Source organism: Aotus nancymaae, unplaced genomic scaffold (assembly GCF_030222135.1).
Source record: "Aotus nancymaae isolate 86718 unplaced genomic scaffold, 86718_ANA_hifiasm-v0.15.2.pri h1tg000029l, whole genome shotgun sequence".
In the NCBI taxonomy this organism is placed as follows: Eukaryota; Metazoa; Chordata; class Mammalia; order Primates; family Aotidae; genus Aotus; species Aotus nancymaae.
In genome coordinates, this window is record NW_026988442.1 from 13,595,987 (window position 1) to 13,621,630 (window position 25,644).

General features: G+C 49.2%; 1 protein-coding gene across 4 annotated transcripts in view; it reads left to right on the plus strand.

Annotated features, from left to right (window-relative positions):
- ZNF341 (zinc finger protein 341) overlaps positions 1-21,235 on the plus strand; it is a 55,491-nt gene extending 34,256 nt beyond the window's left edge. For all 4 annotated transcript variants that reach the window (XM_021665821.2, XM_021665822.2, XM_064382329.1 and 1 more), the window contains 6 exons: positions 64-272; positions 8,956-9,052; positions 11,383-11,515; positions 16,896-17,007; positions 17,875-17,945; positions 19,982-21,235. In XM_021665821.2, coding sequence (XP_021521496.1) covers positions 64-272; positions 8,956-9,052; positions 11,383-11,515; positions 16,896-17,007; positions 17,875-17,945; positions 19,982-20,511 — 1,152 coding nt within the window. In that variant the 3' untranslated portion in view covers positions 20,512-21,235. The remainder of the gene's footprint in view (positions 1-63; positions 273-8,955; positions 9,053-11,382; positions 11,516-16,895; positions 17,008-17,874; positions 17,946-19,981) is intronic.
- The last annotated feature ends 4,409 nt before the right edge of the window (positions 21,236-25,644 follow it).

Sequence of the window (25,644 nt, forward strand, 5' to 3'; positions counted from 1 at the left end):
CCAGGGGCTGCAGTGGAGGAAGCTCTCCTGCCTCCCATCACCTGCCCAGTGTTTTCCCTCAAGGTGTACAAGTGTGTGGTCAAAAGCTGTGCCCAGACGTTCCCAAAGCTCGACACATTTCTGGAGCACATCAAGAGCCACCAGGAGGAGCTGAGCTACCGCTGCCACCTCTGCAGCAAGGACTTCCCCTCACTGTACGACCTGGGCGTGCACCAGTACTCCCACAGCCTCCTGCCGCAGCATAGCCCCAAGAAGGACAGCGCCGTCTACAAGTATGTGCCCTCCCACTTCCCTCTCCCTGAGTGGACGGGTGGGTGGGCAGGGAGCCCAGGACCTGTGGTCTTGGTGGTTCTGACTGCTCAGGACCAGTGAGATACTTAAAAGGAGAAACTGAGGCTTCTGGCTGGGGTGCAACCTGGCAGAGTGGGTTCTGGGCTTTGGCACTGGTGGAAGAAAGGATGCTGGCTCTCCTTATATCATTCTTATGTCTTGGCAGACATTTTTCCTAAAAAAAAATCCCTAAAAAGAGGAACCAATATTTCCTTGTTCATAGTAGAAAAAGGTTTGAGCATTTCATTCCAAACTAAACAATTATGACAGTATTATTTTGACTCATTATCTACAAAATTTAGGTTACAGTCAAAGCAGTACACCAATTCTTACAATGAAAAAAGAATGGGCAGGGTGTGGTGGCCCACATCTGTAACCCCAGCACTTTAGGTGGCCAAGGCAGGAGGAGGTTAGGAGTTTGAGACCAGCCTGGCAACATAATGAGACCCCATCTCTACAAAATAAAATAAATTCTAAAATGAACAGTAGTATGTTTAAAAGCAAAAATCATAAACATAATATATATTTGTTTTATAATCTATAAAACTAGATTAAAGTTGAAGCTATATGCTGATTCTTATTTTTATTTTATTTATTTCTTTGAGATAATGTTTTGCCCTGTTGCCCAGGTTGGAGTCCAGTGGCACCATCACAGCTCACTGCAGCCTCCCCAGACTCAGGTGATCTTCCCATCTCAGCCTCTTGAGTAGCTGGGACTAACAGGCATGTGCCACTATGCCCAGCTAATTTTGTATTTTTTGTAGCAACAGGGTTTCGCTATGTTGCTCAGGCTGGTCTTGAACTCCTGGGCTCAAGTGATCCTCCCACCCTGGCCTCCCAAAATGCTAGGATTACAGGTGTGAGCCACCATGCCCAGCTTATATGCTGATTCTTAGAATGAACAAGGAGTGGATCAAGTATGGATTTTTTTTTTTTTAGATGGAGTCTTGCTCTGTTCCCCAGGCTGGAGTGCATTGGTGTGATCTCCACTCACTGCAACTTCACCTCCCAAGTTCAAGCAATTCTCCTGCCTCAATGCCTCAACCTCATGAGTAGCTGGGACTACAGGTTTGCGCCACCACATCCAGCTAATTTTTGTATTTTTAGTAGAGACAGGGTTTCACCATGTTGATCAGGCTGGTCTCCAACTCCTGACTTCAGGTGATCCACCCACCTCAGCCTCCCAAAGTACTAGGATTACAGGTGTGAGCCACCACGCCCAGCCAAAGTATGGAGTTTATTTAAGGTAATTTCTTCTGATAATCATTTATATCACTTCAGTCTTCCATTGTGGTCATGAAGAGGGTCCTTTGACAGAAATGATGAAGGGCTCCCTCAGTTTTGCCACATGCTTTTTATCCTTAGATCTTCACCTTGAGGCTGGGCACAGTGGCTCACACCTGTAATCCTAGCATTTGGGAGGCTAAGATGGGAAGATGGCTGAGCCCAGGAGTTTGAGACCAGCCTGGGCGACATAGCAAGACCTTGTCTCAACAAAAATCGAAAAATTAGCCGGTGTGGTGGCATGCACCTGTAGTCCCAGCTACTTAGGAGGCTAAGGTGGGAGAATTGCTTGAGCCCAGGAGGTTAAGGCTGCTGTGAGCCGTGATCACGCCACTTCACTCAACCTGGGCGACAGAGACTCCTGTATCCAACAACAACAACAAAAAAGATCTTCACGTTATTCTCTTCGGAGCTATTGACCTCTGATCATCCTTGTTGAATTTCTCTGCCTCAGTTATTTTCTGGTCCATCTGCCGGGTCCTCCTTTGTGGGTGGTGGTATCTGCAGATGTGCAGCATCACTTAAATGGTGTTGTGAAATCCCCCATCCACAGTCATCTTGCTGTGCATTTGCCTGCATCATCTGCGAGCAGCTGTCTCACAAAGCCCATGGGGGTAGATAGTAGTAAAAGGCCAGGAGTGGTGTTTGTCTGGAGCCCCCTTCCAGTTCATTAGCAAATATTTTCCTGTTAGAATGGTTTTTGCTTCTCTGTACAGACTCGTACCTGCAGAGATTTGGTGTATCTGTTAATGAGGCCCTTGTAACTCCTGGGTGAGCTTCTGGGGTTCAGAGATAAGTAAATACCTTGAGCTTAAAATGCATGGGCTGCTCAGGAAGACAGGTGCGTAAACAAATGCACCCTATCACTTGATAAAATGCTATCACATAGGTTTATAAGGTATAGAAGTACCACAGGGAGAGGCAGGTTAAGAGAAGCTGTCCCAGGAGCAATGACATCTGAACTGGATTTTGGAGGATGAATAGGAGTTTGCCAGGTAGACAATGGATGGGGCAGAGTAGATTTCTGGCAGGAGGAACCGATGAAGTTTAAAAAAAACAGCAAGTGGTTTATTAATAGAATGACTGGAAGCTGGGCGTGGTGGCTTACGCCTATAATCCAGGCACTTTGGGAGGCCGAGGCAGGAGAATCACTTGAATCCAGGAGGCAGAGGTTGCAGTGAGCTGAGATTGTGCCGTTGCACTCCAGCTTGGGCAACAAGAGCGAAACTCCATTTCAAAAAAAAAAAAAAAAGAATGACTGGAGGCTGGATGCAGTGGCTCATGCCTGTAATCCCAGCACTTTGGGAGGCCGAGGTGGGTGGATCACCTGAGGTCAGGAGTGATCCGCCTGGCTAACATTGTGAAACACTGTTTCTACTAAAAATACAAAAAATTAGCCAGGTATAGTTGTGTGCGCCTGTAATCCCAGCTACTCAAGAGGCTGAAGCAGAAGAATCACTTGAACCCGGAAGGTAGAGGTTACAGTGAGCCAAGATTGCGCTACTGCACTCCAGCTTAAGAAACAAGAGTGAAACTCCGTCTCAAAAAAAAAAAAAAAAAAAAAAAATAGAATGACTGTTGTGTAGAGTGGAAGCGGGAGGGAGATGTTTAGATGGGTCTGTGGGAAAAAGTAAGGCCAAGGCATGAAGAGCTGTGTAGAAATCACAAGAGCTTTGAGAAGTTGACAGAGGAACTAGAACTCAAGAAATGGGGTGTAGGGTAACTTGCCCCCAAGGCTCTGGGAAATGGGGCAAGAGAGGCAGGGAAGCCAAGCAAAGCTTTGGCCAGCCAAGGGGCAGAAATTTCTGGCAGTAATGACTTATTCCCATTTGTGCTCTGGAAATTTTCTTTTGCTCTTGCCCTTCCAATTTGTGAATTATCTGTGAGTTCCTGTGGCTGTGTGACCCTGGAGTGAGATGCCAAGTAAAGGGAAGGAAGTACCTGCTCTGTACCAAGCTTGCATTAGTGATATCAGTCCCTACCATCCTGGGAGGTAGGTGGTATTCTCCCCATTTTGAAGATGAGGGCATTGAGGCTCAAAGAGAAGTGACCTGCCCACCAGAGAAACAACATCAGCAGAGTTTGGATTCAAACCTTAGTGTGAGATCTTGGAAGGCTCACAGCCCTGGTCTTGGAGCTTCCAGGTTGAATGTTGAGCCCAAAGCTGATGGCCCTGTGCAGTTCCCTTGCAGGGTCATAGGGCCAGTGACCTTTTGTAGATATTGCAACTGTTGTTCCATCCCGAAAGTAAGGCCCAATGAGCCAGGCCCCCATCTGGACGGCCTGAAGGTGGAATGGTGTCATGGGTAATGATAAGGGTTCTGGAGCCATTGGCCTGTGCTTAAATCCTGTCTTGACTGCAAATCCAGTGGATGACCTTGGGCAAGGTATTCAGCCACTCTTAACCTCAGTTTTCTCTTCTGTGAAATGAGGATCACTGTAGTGTCTGCCCTATTGGATTATTTATAAGGATCAAGTAAGACAAGGCTCAGGCTCTTAGACATGGTACCTGGAACATAGTAGGTACTCAATAAATGTGATTGCAACAATTATTATTATCTATGTTATTTAAATAGAGGTTTGGCTGCATGCAATAGAGATCTAAAATAACAGTGGCTTATACACCATGAGAGTTGATTATCTCTCATAGTGGCTGTAAGGTCTGTTTTTGCCGAAGACGAAACGGAGAAACTGAGGCCAGCACGAAAATAATCCAATGCAAGGGAATTTATTCAGGCTACCGGATGAGGTTCTGCGGTCCGGACAGGAAGGGCCGGAGAAGTCGCGCGGACTCCTCTCAGGCACAGGGTTTTATAGGGAGTGGAGGCATCCGATTGGCTGTGGCCAAGGTGGGTGGGACAAAATGGAGGGGAGTGGGACCCGGATGGAAGGGAGTGGGGCCTGGATGGTATCAGGTAAGTCCTGATGGGGCTTTTTTCCCGGGCTCCCAGCGGGGGGAGGAGGCGTGTCTGAGCTCCCGGCCAGGGGAGGAGGCGTGTCCGAACTCTCCACGACGCAGCCAACCTTACAGTGGCGTTTGAGTGGGTGTGGTAGCTGTAAGGTTTGTTCTTGGGTTCTTGCCGAGTTTAAAAGGAAGAAACTGAGGCCAACACAAGAAGATCCAATGTGAAGGAATTTATTCAGCCTCCTGGGCGAGGTTCTGCAGTCTGACAGGAGGGGCCGGAGAAGTCCCACAGACTCCTCTCAGACGTGGGGTTTTATAGGGAGTGGAAGAGCTCAATTGGTTGTGGGAGAGCAGGACTACTATTGGGTGAGGTTACAAGCCTTTGTTTGCATACAGGACTTGGCTGCTATTGGTTAGAAATATTCAGCTGCTATTGGCTAGAAAGACTTGGCTGCTATTGGCTAGAATCACAAGACCCCACTTGCATACTAGGTTCTTTAAGGGAAAGCCAGGTTGTGGGAGAAGGGGAAAAGGGAACATGCCCGAGCATGTCCAAGCTTTCGGAAAAAAGGGTGGGGGGTATACGTCCGAGCTCCCAGTGAGGCAGCCGGCCTTACAGTAGCTTCATCATATTTTTAGAGGTCCAGGCCCTGTCATTCTGTCAATGTGTGAGACACATTGCCTTGGCCTGCTTATGAGTACTTTCCCCAAAGCTCTCAAACGAATTTTAATCATGCCACTATATGTTTAATTTTTTCTTTTAAAAAAGAAAATCTGGCTGGGCACAGTGGCTCATGCCCATAATCTCAGCACTTTGGGAGGCTGAGGAGGGTGGATTACTTGAGATCAGGAGTTCGAGACCAGCCTGGCCAACGTGGTGAAACCACATCTCTACTAAAAAAAAAAAAAAAAAAATCCAAAAATTAGCTGGGCGTGGTGACACACTCCTGTAGTCTCAGCCACTCCAGAGGCCAAGGTGTAGGAGAATCACTCAAACCCAGGAGGTAGAGGTTGCAGTGAGCCAAGATTGTGCCACTGCACTCTAGCCCGGGTGACATAGAGAGACTTCATCTTAAAAAATAAAAAAAAGATAAATAAGATGTATTAGTTTTTCCCCCAATTGCAAAAGTCAATGTTCAATGCAAATGTTCAATACAGAGAAAATAATTTTTTAAAAACCCACACAAAAAAACAGAACTGTCACCCAGAGATCACTGCACTGTTAACCTCTTGGTAGATGTTCTTTGGTATACATCTATAATAAATATGTTTACAGATATGGATACAGATATAAATATTACAGACTATATTTGAGTCAGGTGATCCCAAATACAGTCACTGAATTTGGTGAAAATTCATCATACCATCTTCCTGTAGCACAGTGTCCGGCGAACAGACTGATTTAAAGGGATTACTGTACGTGTGGTTTTATCACTTAAAACTTTTTCACTTAAAATAGTTATTAACTGGGCATGGCGGCTTGTGTCTGTAATCCTAGCACTGTGGGAGGCCAAGGCAGGCAGATCACTTGAGGCCAGGAGTTCAAAACCAGCCTGAGCAACATGGTGAAACCTTGCCTGTAAAAAAAATACAAAAATTAGCCAGGCATGGTGGCCTGCACCTGTAGTCCCAGTTACTTGGGAGGCTGAGCTGGGAGGATTGCTTGAGCCCAGGAGTTCAAGGCTGCAGTGAGCCATAATCACCGTGATCATGCCACTGCACTCGTGAGACCCTGATCTCAGGGAAAAACAAAAACACTGGTAATATGGATGTCTTTGCATTTCAGCACCAATAGTCCTGCCTCATTCTTTACACAGCTGCTTAGTATTCCATTGTGCATGGAGGTACTTTGATTTACTTACGGCATCTCCCACTGTTGGGTAGTGAGATTATTTTCAGTTTGTCATTAGTATAAAGAATGCTATAGGGAAAAACTTTGGGCATACATCTTTGCTCTTAGTTCCTAGAAGTGATTTTGCAGGTCAGAGTTCAAAGGGGTTTTTTTTTTTTTTTAAGATTCTCCACTTCAAAAAATAATTGTGTGTTTACAGTGCAATATTTAAAACTATGATAGGACATAGAGTGAATAGAAATTCTCCATCCACTGTAACCCACTTCCCCGTATCACAGGCAATCATGTTCAAAAGTGTTCTTTTTAGACCTTTCATTTTGTAATAATTTTATTATTGATTGATTGATTTTTGAGACAGGATCTTGCTCTGTCACCCAGGCTGGAGTACAGTGGCACAATCACAGCTCACTGCAGCCTTGACCTCCCTGGTTCAAACAGTCCGTCCCTCTCAGCCTCCTGAGTAGCTGGGACTACAGGTGTGCACCGCCACTCCCAGCTAATTTTGTATTTTTTGTAGAGATGGGGTTTTGCTATATTGCCCAGGGTAGCCTAGAACTCCTAGGCTCAAGCAGTCCACTCTTCTCAGGTTCCCAAAATACTAGGATTACAGGCATGAGCCACTGCACAAGGCCAATTTTTTTTTTTTTTTTTTGAGACAGGGTCTCTCTCTGTCACCCACGCTGGAGTACAGTGGTGTGATCACGGCTCACTGCAGCCTTTGCCTCCTGGGCTCAAGCAGTCCTCCACCTCAGCCTCCCGAGTAGCTGGGACCACAGGGGCATGCCACCAGGCCTGGCTAATTTTGGTATTTTTTTATAAAGATGGGGTTTCACCATGTTGCCTAGGCTGGTCTGGAATTCCTGGGCTCAAGTAATCCACCTGCCTTGGCCTCCCAAAGGGCTGGGATTATAGGCATGAGCCACCGCACCTGGCCAATTTTTACCTTTTTTAGAAACAGAGTCTCACTGTGTTGTCCAGGCTAGAGTGCATCAGCTATTCACAGGTGTGGTCCCCTTCCCTCAGCCTCCCCAGTAGCTAGGACTACAGGCATGCACCACCACTCCTGGCTAATTTTTTTTTTTTTTTTTTTGTAGAGACAGGGTCTCACTATGTTTCCTAGGCTGCTCTTGAATTCCTGGCCTCAAGTGATCCTCCTGCCTTGCCTTCCCAAAGTGCTGGGATTATAGGTGTGAGCCCCCTGGCCTGGCTGGTGTGTGGTTTCAGAGTGCAGTCTGAGGGGCTCCCCTGGGCCTTTCGCAGGCACAGCCTCCCTGGGGTTTCCCACAAGCAGCATTGGTGTAGGAACCACACAGCCTGCCTTTCTGTTTTTGGTGTGAATTGTTCACCTACCTGTGACGTTCCTCACTGATAACTCATTGCAAATAGGTCAATTTGCCAGCAAATGTTTTCTTTTCTTTTTGTCTGATAATACCTTTTCTTCCTTAGCTAGCACGTGTTTTCATGATGGGGAGAAGGTGGTGTCTTTTCTCGTTTCAGAGTGGTTTGTGGCCTGAGACTGCTGTTGTGAGGACATGTTTATGAGCTGTTTGGCACAGTCATGTTCTTTGACTCTGTGTTAGGCTGTTCTTGCACTGCTATAAAAAAAATACCTGAGACTGGGTAATTTATAAGAAAAGAGATTTATTTGACTCAGGGTTCAGCAGGCTGTACAGGAAGCATAGTGCCTGAGCTAGCAGATCTGCCTCTGGGGAGGCCTCAGGAGGCTTTTACTCATGGTAGGAGGGGAAGGGGGAGTAAACATGTCACATGGCCAGAGCAGGAGCCAGAGAGAGGGAGAGGGAGGCGCCATACACTTTTAAACGGCTAGATCTCGGGAGAACTCGCTATCCTGAGGACTGCACCAAGGGGATAGTCCTAAACCATTCGTGAGAAATCGACCCCCATGATCTAATCACCTCCCACCAGACCTCACCTCCAGACTGGGGATTATAGTTCAGTGAGATTTGGGTGGGCACACAGATACCAACTCTATTAGACTCTGACGATCTCTCTCTCTCTCTTTTTTTTTTTTTTGAGACAGAGTCTCACTCTGTCACCCAGGCTGGAGTGCAGTAGCATGATCTCCACTCACTACAAACTGCATCTCCTAGGTTCAAGCAATTCTCCTGCCTCAGCCTCGCAAGTAGCTGGGACTACAGGCACGCATCACCACACCCAGCTAATTTTTGTATTTTTAGGTAGAGATGGGGTTTCACCATGTTGGCCAGGATGATCTCGAACTCCCGACCTCGTGATCTGCCTGCCTCGGCCTTCCAAAGCATTGGGATTGCAGGTGTAAGCCACCATGCTCAGCCTGATTTTCATTTTTAAAGGTGCCCCTGGCCGCCCTGTGGAGAATGGACTACAGGAGGCAGGGTGCGGCAGGGTGGCCAGTGAGGAGGCTACTGTACAAGTCCGAGCAAGAGTCGATGGCACTCAGATGAAGACAGGCAGTGGCAATCGAGAAGAGTGATGGATTTGAAATGAATTAACTGTGGGTTGTTGGCCCTGGGGTGGTGGGTGGGGGGCTGCTTCCTGTGCCTGCTATGTTTCCTCCCTCACCCCTCCTGCTTCTTCCACTTAGGTGTGTCAAATGCGTCAACAAATACTCCACCCCTGAGGCCCTGGAGCACCACCTGCAGACCACCACTCACAACTTCCCCTGCCCACACTGCCAAAAGGTGGGTGCCATTGCCTTCTTTTCCGGGGCCCCAGGCCATAATACGGGCAAGGTGGTGGGATGCCCACCTTACCCTTTCCTTTTCTTCTCTCACCATAGGACACGCAGGCAGGGCTCAGGGGCTGCTCCACAGATGACACAGTATCTCCTCTTGGCCATCTCATTCATCACATTCCAGATGTGGCCATGCGGGGGCTGCTGCTGGAGCTGGGTTGGGCCAGGCTGTCCTAGGCTCAGGCCTAGTGTCTGAGCAGCAGCCTCCTAGCTTCCTGATGTATGATTATCCTTATTACAATTGGTTCTTCTTTTTTAATTTTTATTTATTTATTTATTTATTTATTTATTTTTGGAGACAGGGTCTTACTCTATCACCAGGCTAGAACGCAGTGGTTTGACCATGGCTCACCGCAGCCTCAACCTCCTGGGCTCAGCCTCCTGTAGCTGGGCCTATAGGTGTGTGCCACCATGCCCAGCTAATTTTTGTATTTTTTGTAGAGATGGGGACCTACAAGATGGGGATGGAGGTAAGGGACCCATCCACCTTGACCTTCCAAAGTGCTGGGATTACAGGGATGAGCCACTGCACCCAGCCTAAATTTTTTGTAGAGATGGGGTTCACTATGTTACCCAGGTTGGTCTCAAACTCTTAGCCACAAGTGATCCTTCCACCTCAGCCTCCCGGAGTGGTGGGATTACAGATGTGAGCCACCGTTCCCAGCCTTGATTCTTCTTTTCAGTGACTCTGGAAGCCTCACTAAAGCCTGTTCCTAATAACATCAAATATCCAGGAAGTGTTCCAATTTCCAGTTGCCTCAATGCTTCATCATTTTGTAAAGTTCATTTGAATCAGATTGCAATTGCAATTAATTGATACAACGAAAGTCTCTATTAATCTACAGGTTTCCCCATCCCCCGCGCCGACCACTGCTACCTTTTTTCTTTCCTCTGAATGTATTTGCTGAAGAAACTGGGCCATTTGGTCCAGTGGTGTTCCCCACAGTCTGCATTTTGCTGATTATGTCTCCCTGGTGTGTTTAACTTGCCTCTTCACTCTACTCATTTTCTTACAACCATATGTGGCAGATTTTCCAGGACAGCCCTGGTTTCGCTTTGGCCTCATTCTAGAGGTTTCTAATTATCTAGCCTAATTTTAAGCTTTAGAAATTGTGGTCCAAGTAAAAGATACCATGAATTGAGCAAGAACCACATGCCAGATACTGTTCTGAGCATGTAACTGAAATTGACTAGGAGATTACTATCCCCCTTTACCGGTGGGGAAACCAAGGCAGAAAGGTCACCTAGCTAGGAAATGATGGGATTAATAAGCATAGGTCAGCTGGATCTGTGCCCCTGACTAATGCTGTACCAAAATGAACACATGAATGAATGCATGAATACACGCCCTTCCTATGCCTGGATTGGAAAGAAATGTTCACTTCTGTGTTTTCTGGCTTAAAAAAAAATTACCTTTCATACGAGAATTAGCCAGGCGTGGTGGTGGGCGCCTGTAATCCCAGCACTTTGGGAAGCTGAGGTGGGTGGGTCACCTGAGATTGGGAGTTTGAGACCAGCCTGACCAACACGGAGAAACCCTGTATCTATTAAAAATACAAAATTAGCTGGGCATGGTGGCGCATGCCTGTAATCCCAGCTACTCTGGAGGCTGAGGCAGGAGAATCTCTTGAACCCAGGAGGTGGAGGTTGCGGTGAGCTGAGATTGCACCATTGCACTCCAGCCTGGGCAACAAGAGCAAAACTCCATCTCAATAAATAAACAAACAAACAAATAAAATTACCTTTCCATTCATTAGTAATTTGTTCATTTTCCATTCATCCTTTTACTTGTCAGTCATTTGACCCAGGCTTTGTACTGGGAAATGAAAACCCCTCTCTGCCTGCTTGGAGCTCCGGTGTAAGCAAAGGGCTGTCATTCAGTAGGTTAAATGCTGACTTAAAAGTGTGGGTGGACATTCAAAGGCAGAATTGGCTTTGCCAGGCATGGTACCAGGGAGCTAGGAAAGGTTTGACAGAAGCAGTGATACCCCAGTTGGGTCTTGAAGGATGTGTAAAAGTTTGAGAGAAAAGAGAAAGGCTCTCTGGGTGGGAAGAACATCCAGGCAAAAGCTTGGGGCAGCCATGTTTTGGCTGGGCTTGTGGATAAGTCAGGGGAGCCATGAAGTTCTAAGGGCTGAGGCTGACATTCTGAGTCCTGGCCCCTGGTAACCAGAAAGGAAGGTGTCTCTATAGGGGCTGGAGACGAGGGACTGCTTGATCTCAGACAGGGGAGGGGGGCCTGGTGAATCAGACCTGAAGGCCCCTCTTCTCTGCCAGGTGTTTCCTTGTGAACGCTACCTGCGCCGTCATCTGCCCACCCACGGCAGCGGGGGCAGGTTCAAGTGCCAGGTGTGCAAGAAGTTCTTCCGGCGGGAGCATTACCTCAAACTGCATGCTCACATCCACTCAGGTGGGTACCCTGTCCCTGAGAACTCCAGCCCAGCCCCTCCCTTCCTCCTCACCCGCTCCTCATCCCTTTCTCCCCACCTCATCTCCGTCCCCCATCTCCCTCCTCTACCCCATCTCCTGCAGCCCCCTTCTCCTTCCTCCTTCCCATCTCCCTCCAGCCTCCTTCCGCCTCCCTCTCTCCATCTCCTTCTGGCCCCCTCCAGCTTCTCTCCCCTGTCTTTTCCCCCTTTCTTTCCAGGCCCCTCCCCCTTCTCTCTGTCTCTCTGTCTCCCTCCAGCCCTCCTGCCTCTCCCCTTGCTCCTGCTTCCTCCCTCCTTCCTGGCCCCTGACCCGTCTGCCTTAACTCATGAGCAAGGGGTTCCCACCACCACTGGAGCAGAGAAGAGCCCCTGGAGGTGGGGTGTGAGGGACTCTTGACTCTGCCCCCTGTGGTGGGGATGCTGCTCTCACTGTAAGTTCCCCACCAAACCTGGACAAACCCGCCTCTCCTTGGTTCCCCAGTTGAGGCACAGTGACATTTTCTTTTCTATTAATCTTTAGATGTTTTTTAATTAGTTAAATTTTTAAAATTGTTTTTTAATTGAAAAGGATCTAAAGATTGAGAAAACCTGAGGGAAAGTCCTGGACAGGACAAAAGCATATGTAATAAAAATAAAAGACAAAAGCATATGTAATAAAAATAAACTCTCCTCTCTCTTCAGATAGACAATCTAATGTTTTTCCTTTTGTTTTTCTTTCATATGACCTATAGCAAAAAATACATTTCATATTGCAACCCAGGAAGCACATGTATACACATAGATTATATTGCAACAAAAGTTTTTCAAAGCAGTATTTTCTGTTTTGTCCTGTTCAATTTTATTTATTTGTTTCAAGTTCATTTATTTGTTTATTTATTTATTTATTTATTTTTTATTTATTATTATTATTATTATTATTATTATTATTTTTTGAGACGGAGTTTCGCTCTTGATACCCAGGCTGGAGCGCAATGGCGCGATCTCGGCTCACCGCAATCTCCGCCTCCTGGGTTCAGGCAATTCTCCTGCCTCAGCCTCCTGAGTAGCTGGGATTACAGGCACGCGCCACCGTGCCCAGCTAATTTTTTGTATTAGTAGAGACGGGGTTTCACCATGTTGACCAGGATGGTCTCGATCTCTTGACCTCGTGATCCACCCGCCTCGGCCTCCCAAAGTGCTGGGATTACAGGCTTGAGCCACCGCGCCCGGCCTATTATTTTTTTTTTGAGATGGAATTTCGCTCTCGTTACCCAGGCTGGAGTGCAATGGCGCGATCTCGGCTCACCGCAACCTCCGTTCACCTCCTGGGTTCAGGCAATTCTCCTGCCTCAGCCTCCTGAGTAGCTGGGATTACAGGCACGCGCCACCATGCCCAGCTAATTTTTTTGTATTAGTAGAGACGGGGTTTCACAATGTTGACCAGGATGGTCTCGATCTCTCGACCTCGTGATCCACCCGCCTCAGCCTCCCAAAGTGCTGGGATATTTATTTATTTTTGAGACACAGTTTTCCTCTTGTCACCCAGGCTAGAGTGCAGTGGCGCAATTTTGGCCCACTGCAACCTCCACCTAGATTTAAGTGATTCTTCTGCCTCAGCCTTCTGAGTAGCTGGGATTACAGGCATGCCCAACCACACCCGCTACTTTTGTATTTTTAGTAGAGATGTGGTTTCTCCATGTTGGTCAGGCTGGTCTCAAACTCCCAACCTCAGGAGATCCGCTCACCTTGGCCTCCCAAAGTGCTGGGATTACAGGCATGAGCCACCATGCCCGGCCAATCCTTTTATTTTTTATTTTATTTTATTTTTTGAGACAGGGTCTCACTCTGTCACCCAGGCTGGAGTGCAATGGTGTGCTCTCATTACAACCTCTGGCTCCCAGGTTCAAGCTATTCTTGTGCCTCAGCCTCCTGAGTAGCTGGTATTACATGCTCATGCCACCATGCCTGGCTAATTTTTGTATTTTTGTTAGAGACAGGGTTTCACCATGTTGGCCAAGCTGGTCTCAAACTCCTGGCCTCAAGTGATCCACCCGCCTTGGCCTCCCAAAGTGCTAGGATTACAGGTGTGAGCCACCACGTGCTCGGCCTATTTTTAATTCTTAAAATAACCACCAGCAGGGTGTGACTTATAGTTTGCAGTTTGCAAAATACTCCTAATTCTCTTCCCCAAAGATAACTAGTGTTAGCGGTCTCGTCTGCATTCTTCTAGTTTTATTTTACGCTTATACAAAATGCTTGCTTACTTTTGCAAAAATGAGCACATACTATAACTTATATGCCTTTTTTTCTTATATACCTTGATGATGTTCTCCAGGGAATGTGTGCTTACAGTTCCCCTGGAAGCTAAATTCTGTGGGCCCCCCTCCCCTGGGCCCCCCAAAAAGATTTTGCCAACAGCACTTTCTTTTTCACATTTGGATAGTCTTCCTCAACGAATTTTTCTTCTTGTATTTAACCAGTTCTCTACGTATGAACCCTTTTTTTTTTTTTTTTGAGAATGAGTCCCACTCTGTTGACCAGGCTGGACTGCAGTGGCATGATCTTGGCTCACTGCAACCTCCACTTCCTGGGTTCAAGCAATTCTCCTGCCTCAGCCTTCCAAGTAGCTGGGATTACAGGTATGTACAACCATGCCCGGCTAATTTTTGTATTTTTAGTAGAGACGGGGTTTCACCATGTTGGCAAAGCTGGTCTCAAACTCCTGACCTCAGGGGATCCCCCTGCCTCAGCCTCCCAAAGTACTGGGATTACAGGTGTGAACCACACACCTGGCCTATGTATGAATCCTTAAATTACATTTCAGCTATTAGTTTGTAGACACAGTGCTGTGTGGGTCCCTTGGCAAGGTTTTGGGAGTGTATCTGTAGTGTACATTCTTAGGAGTGGAAATGCTAGGTTAAAGTGCACATGTAATACTGAGTTTCAGTTTGGGATGATGGAAAAAATTCTAGAGACATGGTGGTGATGGTTGAATGATAGTGCAAATGTACTTAGTGCCACTAAACTGCATACTTAACAGAAGCTTAAGATGGTCAATTTTCTGTTATGTATGTTTCTCCACAATAAAGAAAGAAAAAAAAGTAATGCATTGCAAGTTTGATATTACCAAATTGCTCTTCATGGTTTTAAAAAAATTATTATTCAAAAGTAATACATGCTACCAGGTGTAGTGGCTCATACCTGTAATCCCAGCACTTTGGGAGGCCAAGATGGGTGGATCACCTGAGGTTAAGAGTTTGAGACCAGCCCTACCAACATGGTGAAACCTCATCTTCTAAAATTACAAAAATTAGTTGGGCGTGGTGGTGTGCACCTGTGATCCCAGCTACTTGGGAGGCTGAGGCAGGAAAATCGCTTGAACCCAGGAAGAGGAGGTTGCAGTAAGCCAAGATCGAACCACCGCACTCCAGCCTGGGTGACAGTGAGACTGTGTCTCAAAAAAAAAAAAAAAACAACCCACAAAAGTAATACATGCTTATTATAAAAATGGAAGCAATACAGGAGTACACAAAGTAAAATGTTAAATTTCCCTGAAGTTGTAGCTGCCACTGACAGTTTGGTCTGTCCTCTCTCTCTGTACCTCCCATCTTTCTCCTTGCATATTCAGTTTATATACAGAGACACACAGCTACGGCTTTTTTGGGATGTACGGGTTGTATTTTCTCTTTCTTTTCTTTTCCTTCCTTCCTTCCTTCCTTCCTTCCTTTTCTTTCTTTCTTTCTCTCTCTTTCTTTCTCTTTTCTCTCTTTGTTGAGCTTCCATATCCAGTAGGGATTATATTTTTTCTAAGCTGAGACTATGTTAAGATGTTCTATTGCTTTCTTTCCCCCGAGCAATGTGTCCAGGTCCTTCCAGATCAGGAAACAACAGACTGACCTCTTTAATCTTTTTAACGACCACAACATTCCATAGTAGGGACTAGAATTTCCGTATCAACTGGATTGACATTTCTTCAGAAGTACTTTATTCATTCCAGAGGGAGAAGAGAGGAAATAATGGCAGGGAGTCACAGCAGCCCAGAAATGGCCCCTTCCATCCAAAGGCAGGCTGTGACCTCATGGGAACTTTTCAGGCACCTCCCTTGATTTCCTATGGGTTCCTCAGGTCGCCCATCAGGCGAGAGCTGCCCCAGGACAGGTTTAACAGCAGGAAGAGCTGGGGTAGCTCAGATGGGCTCTGGATCACACTGCTGGGCTGGAATCTTAGCTCCCCCAACCACAGGGGTAGCCCCTGAGCCAGTCTCTTCACTTCTCTGAACCTCAGTCTTCTCATCTGTGAAATGGGGATGATGGGAGCACGTGCCTCCTGGTTTGTTGGAAGGATTCAGTTAGATAAGGTGTGATTGCGCATCCTCCAGGGTGGACCCCATTGCCATAAATGCCTTGAGGCCACCATGCTACTCAGGCCACGCCTCAGATTCATCCTTGACTCCGCTCCTCCTCTCACAGCCACAGCTAATCCAGCGGCAGGGGCTGCCGCCTCTGCCTTCCCGCCATGGCTGTCCTGGACCACTTCCTGGTTATCCTCACCTCCACCCTCACTCCCTCAGTCTGCTCTCCACACGAAGACAGAGGGAGCCTGTTAAAAGCTTACATCAAAGCCCTTTCCTTCGCTGCTCAGGCCCTCTGGTAGCTTCTCTTCTGGCTCAGAGTAAAAACCAAACCTGACCGGACGCAGTGGCTCACGCCTGTAATCCCAGCATTTTGGGAGGCTGAAGTGTGCGGATCACTTGAGGTCAGGAGTTCGAGACCAGCCTGGCCAACATGGTGAAACCCCATCTCTACTAAAAATACAAAAATTAGCAGAGCATGGTGGCACATGCCTGTAATCCCATCTCCTCAGGAGCCTGAGGTAGGAAGTTGCAGTGAGCTGAAATCTCACCACTGCACTCCAGCCTGGGTGATAGAGCAAGGTTCTGTCTCAAATAAAAAAAAAAGCGAAGTCCATAGCTCAGCCTCCCAGGTCCTCCCAGGCGGGCCTGGCTGCCCCACTGCTCACCTTCTGCCTGGTTCTCTGGCTGCACCAGCCTCCCTGTTGCTCATGAGCACCACCAAATGCACTCTTGCCTCAGGGTCTTTGCACCTGGTTTCTCTGCTGCCTGGACCCTCTCCCAGATCTCCCTGATAACCTCAGGTCTCTCTTCACACATGGCCTCATCAGAGAGGCCTCTCATGGCCATCCTTGTCCCTGGCAAATAGCCCCCTCTTGTCCCTGGCAAAACAAAGCCACGAAGAACGAGAGAGGCTATTTTCCCCCCGCCACCTCCCTTCTTGAGGAGATGCTGCCCAGCGGGCACCATTGTGCTCCGGATTCCAACTCCTTCTGATGAGTGCTGGTGCTCCCTGTCTGTGTCTGCTGCAGGTGAGAAGCCCTACAAATGCTCAGTGTGTGAGTCTGCATTCAACCGCAAGGACAAACTGAAGAGGCACATGTTGATCCACGAGCCCTTCAAGAAATACAAATGCCCTTTCTCGTGAGTAGAGACTGCCATGCACGGGGGTAGCTAGTAAAACACATTCTCCAGCAGGGCTGCCAGGGAGAGTGGGACAGATGGCAGGCCTGAAGTCAGGGTTCTCTTTTTTTTTTTTTTTTTGTGAGACAGAGTCTCACTCTAGGCTGGAGTGCAGTAACTTGATCTCAGCTCACTGCAACCTCTGCCACCTGGGTTCAAGCGATTCTCCTCCCTCAGCCTCCCAAGTAGCTGGGATTACAGGTGCCTGCCACCGCACCTGGCTAATTTTTGTATTTTTAGTAGAGACGGGGTTTCACCATCTTGGTCAGGCTGGTCTTGAACTCCTGACCTCATGATCTACCTGCCTTGGTCTCCCAAAGTGCTGGGATTACAGGCATGAGCCACTGCATCCTGCCTTTTTTTTTTTTTTTTTTGAGACAGGATCTCACTCTGTTGCCCAGGCTGGAGTGCAGTGATGCGATCTCCACTCACTGCAACCTCCGCCTCCCAGGTTCAATTGATTCTTCTGCCTCAGTTTCCCAAGTAGCTGGGATTACAGACGCGCACCACCATGCCCCGATAATTTTTGTATTTTTAGTAGAGATCAAGTTTCACCATCTTGGCCAGGCTAGTCTTAAACTCCTGACCTCGTGATCCACCCACCTCGGCTTCCCAAAATGCTGGGATTAACAGGCGTCAGCCACCATGCCCGGGTAGGTCTTTCTCCTTTTACCTTGTTCTGGGCCCTACCTGCCTCACTCCCCACCCTACCTCCTTGACCAGCCCTTAGGGTGGACAAGAGTCCCTCGTGTTCAGGGCTAGTGGAGGGGCCAGCAAGAGGGTCCTAAGCTTGGTGAACTCCCCCTGACCGATGGCTTTGGGTTTTAGGACGCACACAGGCTGCAGTAAGGAGTTCAACCGGCCGGACAAGCTGAAGGCCCACATCCTCTCCCACTCTGGTAAGTGGCTCATGGGCCTGCCAGGAGGGTCTGGTTCAGCTCTAATTCACTGGGATAGACCCGCCAGGAGAAGAAAGAGCAGACATATCCCATGAGGCTTGATTTCCCTGCCTGGCACATTCAGTTATGTGGGCTATTAGCCAGGCCTGAGTTAGGGACTTTAGGGTGAGCAGAGATGAATTAGACATAGTCCCCCAGTCCAAGGAGGAAGCTGACCTGAGCAGAGATGACTCAGTCAGAACAGTGCCCAGTGTGATAGAGGTGTGGACCAGGTGTGGAGGGAATCAGCCGGGTCCAAGACATGGCCAGGAAGCTTCCTTGATAGGTAGGGTAGGGCAGGAGTCTCCAAACCACCCCTCAGTTTCTCAGCAGCTTCTCAGAGCAGCCTGGCTGGCTTTCCACATGCCAGCCGAGGTCGAGAACAAGGTTCTTCAACCCTGGCACCATCGACATTTTGGGCCAGATAAATTTTTTTTTTTTTTGAGACAGTCTTGCTTTATTGCTCGGGCTGAAGTGCAGTGGCGTGATCTCGGCTCACTGCAACCTCCCCCTCCCCAGTTCAAGCGATTCTCTTGCCTCAGCCTCCTGAGTAGCTGGGATTACAGGTGCCCACCTCCACACCCAGCTAATTTTTGTATTTTAGTAGAAATGGGGTTTCACTGTGTTGGTCAGGCTGGTCTAGAACTCCTGACCTCAAGTGATCTGCCCACCTCAGCCACTCAAAGTGCTGAGATTATAGGCGTGTGCCACCGTGCCCGGCCTGGGCCAGATAATTTGGTCCTGGGTCTGTCTTGTGCCCTGCAGGATGTTTAACAGCATCCTTGGCCTCTACCCACTGGATGTCAGTGGCATCCCCCACAGTTGTGACAACCAAAAATGTGTCTAGGCATTGCTGAGTCCCCTGGGGGTAAAGTCTCCCCTGTTTGAGAAGCTTTACAGAAAGGGGTCAGTGGCCAAAGAAAGTCTGAAAACTGGGGAAGTAGGTCAAGGACTTGGACACACAGGGCTGGGTTTGAGTCTTGGTGCTGCCGCTTTCCTGCTGGGTAGCCTCAGGCAAGTCACTGCCCCTCTCTGAGCCTCCATTCCAGCTAGGTTGAGGGGGCCAAAGGCATGTGTGAAAGGTGCCCGGCCCAGGGGGAGAGTGGGCTAGAGTTGACTTCATGGTGGACATGGAGGCGCCAGTGATTTTTGAGAACCAACCATATGTCAGGCAGAAGGAACCAGACAGGCAGAACGCCACCCTGCCCTCCAGGGGATGCCTAACATTTAGTGGAAGAGACAGAAAATAACCATTGAACAAATAAACACATAACAGCGAAGTATGCTGAGGGCCAAGATGGAAATAAACAGGGTGCGTGTATCAGGGAGACCCCCCTGAGGAGGTGGCATGATGGCTGAGTCCTGAGTGATGCGAAGGGCCAGGATATAGCTTTCCAGAGTGAGGGAGCATCAAGTACTAGCCTCAAGGCAGGGACAAGGAAAGGTGGGTGGGAGGCCTGGAGCACAGGGAGGAGAGGAAGAGGGGAAGGGGAAGGAACTGAGGGCTGAAGGGGAGGACCAGATGGCCCCAGTGACCATGAGAGGTTGGGGGCGGGGCATGTCATGATCGTGTGTGTGTGTGTGTGTGTGTGTGTGTGTGTGTGTGTGTGTGTTTGTGTGTGTTTTGCAGACATCTCCAGCTGCCCCGTGGGAGATGGTCTGGGGGGCTGGGTGAGGGGGGCAGAGCTGAGCGGAGATTGCTGCCTTGGTCACCCAAGTGAGAGAGGACCTGGCAGAGCGAGCCAAGGTGCAAGGAGTGAGCGGCTGCTTCAGGCAGAGGAGAACCGCAGGTGCAGAGCCGCAGAGGCAGGAGCCAGCGTGGCGCCTCTGAGGACAGCAGGTGTGGCTGGGAGAAGGCAGATGACGAGGGTGGAGAGAGCTGGGGCCAGATCATACAGGCGCTTGTGGGGCAAGAGCCTGGATTTGATTCCCAGCGCAGGGCACCGTTGCAGGGTGAAGGTCTGGATGCTTCTCACTGACTTTCCTTCACCCCCCAGGCATGAAGCTCCACAAATGCGCCCTGTGCAGCAAGTCCTTCAGCCGCCGTGCCCACCTCGCCGAGCACCAGCGCGCCCACACGGGCAACTATAAGTTCCGCTGTGCTGGCTGCGCCAAGGGCTTTTCCCGCCCCAAACACCTCAAAGATCACCGCTGTCGTCTTGGCCCCCAAAAGGACAAGGACCTGCAGACCCGGCGTCCCCCTCAGAGGAGGGCAGCCCCCCGCAGTGGCGGCACTGGTGGGCGCAAGGTGGTGACCCCCTTGCCTGACCCGCTGGGGCTGGACGAGCTGAAGGATGCAGGGCCTGGGCTGGTGCCCGAGGCTGTCCCTGGCAAACCACCTTTCGCAGAGCCGGACGCTGTGCTGTCCATTGTTGTGGGTGGTGCAGTGGGCGCGGAGCCGGAGCTGGTGGTACCTGGGCACGCTGAGGGGCTGGGCTCCAACCTGGCTCTGGCGGAGCTGCAGGCTGGGGCCGAGGGCCCCTGTGCCATGCTTGCTGTGCCTGTCTACATCCAGGCCTCGGAGTGATGGAGCTGGAGTATCTGTTTCCTGGGCAGGCCTGTTGCTCATATTTGGGTCCGGGCAGACTGGAGATCCTTCCCAGTGGAAGCGAGCCATCAAGACATTGGCAGAAATCCTGCTGAATGTCATTCATAAACCTTGGCCCGTGGCAGCCCTTCTGTGTCCCTTCTCCTGCTGCAAAGCCCTGGAACATTCGGGGTTGTGGGCAGGGCTTCTCATGGCAGAGCCGTGGCAGGAGAGAGATGGCTGGAGCCTGAGCAGACTGGGGTCTGGCTGTCAGGCTGGTGATTGGGCCCCCTAGGAGAGAAGACAGGGCGGTCCTGCCCACCCTGCCTCCAGGCTGCCTCCTGGTGGCCTCTAGCCCGCTGCTCTTCAGGACGCCTGCCATGGACGGAGTTTATCTATTGGACCTTTTCACAGATGGTTCCCCACAGCATCCTCAGACAGCTCTGTGATGTAGGCTTTTAGGAGGCACTCAAGTGTCATGGCTAGACTGCAGCTATGAGACAGATCTGGCTTCAAATCCAAGAGTTGCCACGCACTTGCTGTGTGACCTTGGGCAAGTCACTTCACCTCTCTGAGCCCCATATTCCTCATCTGTACAATGGGGCTTACGATGCTACTACCTCATAGGGTTGTCCTGGGGATCCAGTATGATGAAATGCACCAGGGGCTCGGTATGGCGCCTGGCACGCAGAAAGTGCTCAGTAAATGTTTTTGTCATAACGTGTCCAGGTGGCTTGGGCCAAGCTGTGTCAGTTTCCTTCTTTGCCCCTAGGTGGCAGCACTCCCCTCTGAAGCTTGTGGCTGAGGGGTCCCGGGCGGTCAAACGGGGGAGCCCTGGAGAGATGATAAGGGAAGCAAGGCCGGCGTGGCAGCTTATGCCTGTAATCCCAGCCCTTTGGAAGGCCAAGCACATGGATCACCTGAGGTCAGGAGTTCGAGACCAGCCTGGCCAACATGGTGAGATCCCATCTCGACTAAAAATACAAAGGTTAGCCAGGCGTGGTGGCATGCACCTGTAATCCCAGCTACTTGGGAGGCTGAGGCAGGCGAATCACTTGAACCTAGGAGGCAGAGGTTGCAGTGAGCTGAGATTGCGCCACTGCGTTCCAGCCTGTGAGATCCTGTCAAAAAAAAAAAAAAAATTAGCTGGACATGGTGGCGGGTGCGGGAGGATGACGTGGGAGGATTACTTGAGCCCAGGAAGTCGAGGCTACTGTGAGCTGAGACTGCACCACTGCACTCCAGCCTGGTCAACTGAGCAAGACCCTGTTTCAAAGATTTTAAAAAAAGGAAATTAGGAACACCCATTCACAGAACACAGTCCAGGACAACACCCCATGGGGGACGGGGTTTGTACTCACTTGTGGGAATTCAGGATTGCTAGCCACCTCCAAAACTGTTGTAATCAAGAGCAGAAATCCCTCTCACATGGGCATCTGGAGGCCGTCAATATCATCATGTCCAGTGCTCCCTCCTCCCGCTCAGCGGGTCCTTGTGGGAGGCCCACCCGGCTCATGAGAAGGCGGGAAGGAGAAAGGGGCCTTGACCAGTGTCTTCCCGTTTATCCTCACAGCCACCCTTCTGGGCTGTTGGACTCCATTGGATGACTGAATTGTTTTGAAGGCTGGCAGGTGCCTCAGGCCTCTGTGTTGGGACTCAGGACTGGAGCTCAGAGCCAGCCCTGGCTTCCCAGGTCATCAGGAAGGGTGTGACGTGGTAGGAGGGGCAGAGTTCGTGGGGGTGAGGTGTGTAAGTATACCCGCCTGGACAAAGGTCAAAGACCGACTGGTGGGGACAGGAAGGGGATGCCGCTGGAGCTGGGTCTTGGCCCGGAGTATGACCTTGACCTGGAGAGCTTTGATGGGTGGATCGATAGGGGAAGGTGTGCCAGGTGAAAGCAGGGCGTGAATGAACAGCTCGAGGTGGGACGTGCGGGGCCTGCTATGTTCTGGGGCCGGCGGATGTTCCAGCATGACCAGAGGTCTCAGAGGAGTAGGGGGTCATGATCAGGGCTGATGCTTCCAGCTTTTCCACATGAGGGACACTGTGCCAGGCTGTTTACAGTCACATCGCCTCAGCCTGTCATGTGAGTGCTGTTACTTTCTGTATTTTACAGCTAAGAATCCCAGGCCCAGAGGGGCAAACTTCCTTACCCAGGCTCACACAGCCAGGAATGTTGCGGAGCTGGAATTCAAGCTGGGGCAGCCTGCCTCCATGGGTTCTTAGCCACTTTCCACTATTTAATTATGGGTTGATGAATCAGAGAGGGCCTTAGATGCAGGTTAAGGAATCTGGACTTTATTCTCCACATAATGAAGAATCCATGGGAGACAGTGAGCATTTAAAAAAAATTGTAACAATGGCATTAAAGGAAATGTTAAGAACATCATCTTCTTCCTAATATCAGTGTACACAGGCATACACATCTACTGGTAATCATGAGAAGTAACATTTTTTTAATTTATTTATTTATTGAAAAAAAATTTCCTGGGGTACAACGGCACAATCTCGGCTCACTGCAACCTCTGCTCCTGGGTTCAAGCGATTCTCCTGCTTCAGCCTTCCAAGTAGCTGGGATTACAGGTATATGCCACTACACCCAGCTAATTTTTGTATTTTTAGTAGAGATGGGATTTCGCCATGTTAGCCAGGCTGGTCTCAAATTCCTGACCTCAGGTGATCTGCCTGCTTCGGCCTCCCAAAGTGCTGGGATTACAGGTGTGAGCCACTGTGCCCGGCCGAGAAGTAACATTTATTAGTTATCGAGTGCCTGGCACCATCCCAAGCACTTCAATGTAAGCCCTACTTTTAATCCCATTTTGCAGTTGAGATGAGGCAACAGGCACATTAAGGTGAAGCAGCCCAAAGTCATACAGCAGGGAAGTGGCAGAGCCAGGCCACAGAGCCAGATTACAGACAAGGAGTACATACCTATATCAGCTATAATTTTTTTTGTTTTGTTTTTTTGAGACGGAGTCTCGCTCTGTAGCTCAGGCTGGAGTGCAGTGGCACGATTTCGGCTCATGCAACCTTCACCTCCCAGGTCCTAGTTCAAGCAATTCTCCTGCCTTAGCCTCCTGAGTAGCTGGGATTACAGGAGTGCACCGCTATGCCCAGCTAATTTTCAGATTTTTAGTAGAGACGGGGTTTCACCATGTTGGCCAGGCTGGTCTGGAACTCCTGACCTCGTGATCTGCCTGCCTTGGCCTCCTAAAGTGCTGGGATTACAGGCGTGAGCCACCATGCCCGGCCAGCTATAATGTTTAGCAGAAAGTTGGTGACAGCTGCTCCAGGACCCTAGGGTATGCCACTGAACCCCAAGATGCTGGATAGAATGGATCATAAAAAGGGGCTGGCCTAGGCATCCAGGCTTCCACTCCACCCCGAGAAAGATCACAGTCTTTGGGCACAGTGACTCACGCCTGTAATCCCAGCACTTTGGGAGGCGATGGCTGGCAGATCACCTGAGGTCAGGAGTTTGAGACCAGCCTGGCCAACATGGCGAAATCCAATCTCTACTAAAAATACAAAATTAGGCATTCATGGTGGTGCGTGCCTGTAATCCCAGCTATTCTGGAAGCTGAGGCAGGAGGATCTCTTGAACTCGGGAGATGGAGGTTCTGTGAGCTGAGATCGTACCACTGCACTCCAGCCTGGGTGACAGAGTAAACTCCTGGACAGACAAAGAGCAAAGAATTTACTCTGTAAGACTGTAAGAGTGACTGTCACACACACACACACACACACACACACACAAGACTCTGTCTCAAAAAAAAAAAAAAAAAACAAAGAAAGATTACAGTCTTTGGTGTCAAGCAGAGCTGGGTTTGAATTTGGCTCTGCCCCTCCTAGCTGTGTGACTGTGGCAAGTCACTTCACCTCTCTGAACCTTGGTTTCCTCATGTCAGTGCAGAGAATAATAGTACCTACCTGGTCAGGTTGCTATCACAATTCAGGGGAACAATTCAGGTAAAGCAGAGATCACAAATTGGCTGCTCATGGCAGCCTCCAGACAGACAGTTTGGCATCCACAGTGTCTGAAAAAGTGAGCCAACATTTAAAAATAAATCTAAAATATACTGCAGTGGTGAAATGTGAGATGCTACATGTCAGGAATGAGACAAGGATGACTGCTATTATTACTCAAACTTTACATTAGTGGCCTGGCCAGAATAATAGGGCGAGAAAAAGAAATAAATAGTATCAGGATTGGAAGGGCCGAAATAATAGCAAGATCAGTCTATACAAATCTACTATGCTCCTCTATTCCAGAAGCAATTAGAAAATGTAAACATCAGGACATTTGGCTGGGCGTGATGGCTCACACCTGTAATCCCAGTACTTTCAGAGGCCAAGACAGGCAGATCACTTGAGCTCAGGAGTTTGAGATCAGCCTGGGCCACATGGAGAAACCCCTTCTGTACAAAAAATCCAAAAATTATCCGGGCTTGGTGGCACACACCTATAGTCCCAGCTACTCAGGAGGCTGAAGTGGGATGATTGCTTGAGCCTGGGAGGTGGAGGTTGCAGTAAACCAAGACTGTGTCACTGCACTCTAGCCTGTGTGACCGTGAGTCCCTTTCTCAAAATAAAATAAGGCTGGGCATGGTGGCTCATGCCTGTAATCCTAGCACTTTGGAGGCCGAGGCGGGTGGGTCACCTGAGTTCAGGAGTTCAAGACCAGCCTGGCCAACATGGTGAAAGCCCATCTCTACTAAAAATACAAAAATTAGCTGGGCATGGTGGTGGGCAGCTGTAATGCCAGCTACTTGGGAGGCTGAGGCAGGAGAATCGGGAAGTAGAGATTGCAGTGAGCCGAGATTGCGCCATTGCACTCCAGCCCAGGCAACAAGAGTGAAACTCTGTCTCAATAAATAAATAAATAATTTTAAAAGTAAAAATTGGGACATTTCACATACAAATCTGGTTTTCTGACCTCTATTGAAAACCAGGGTGTCTGGCACTGTAGGGCCAGTCAGGTGGGGCTGGCTAGCTGGCCCTTTAGATGGACATGTGTGCTGCAATGTCAAGGAGGTGACCACAGTCCCTGCCGTTCCCTGCCATCTCCTTGATACTGCAGCTGAATGTCACTTGCTATTTACTGTACTTACGTTATTTTATTTCAGAGTAGAG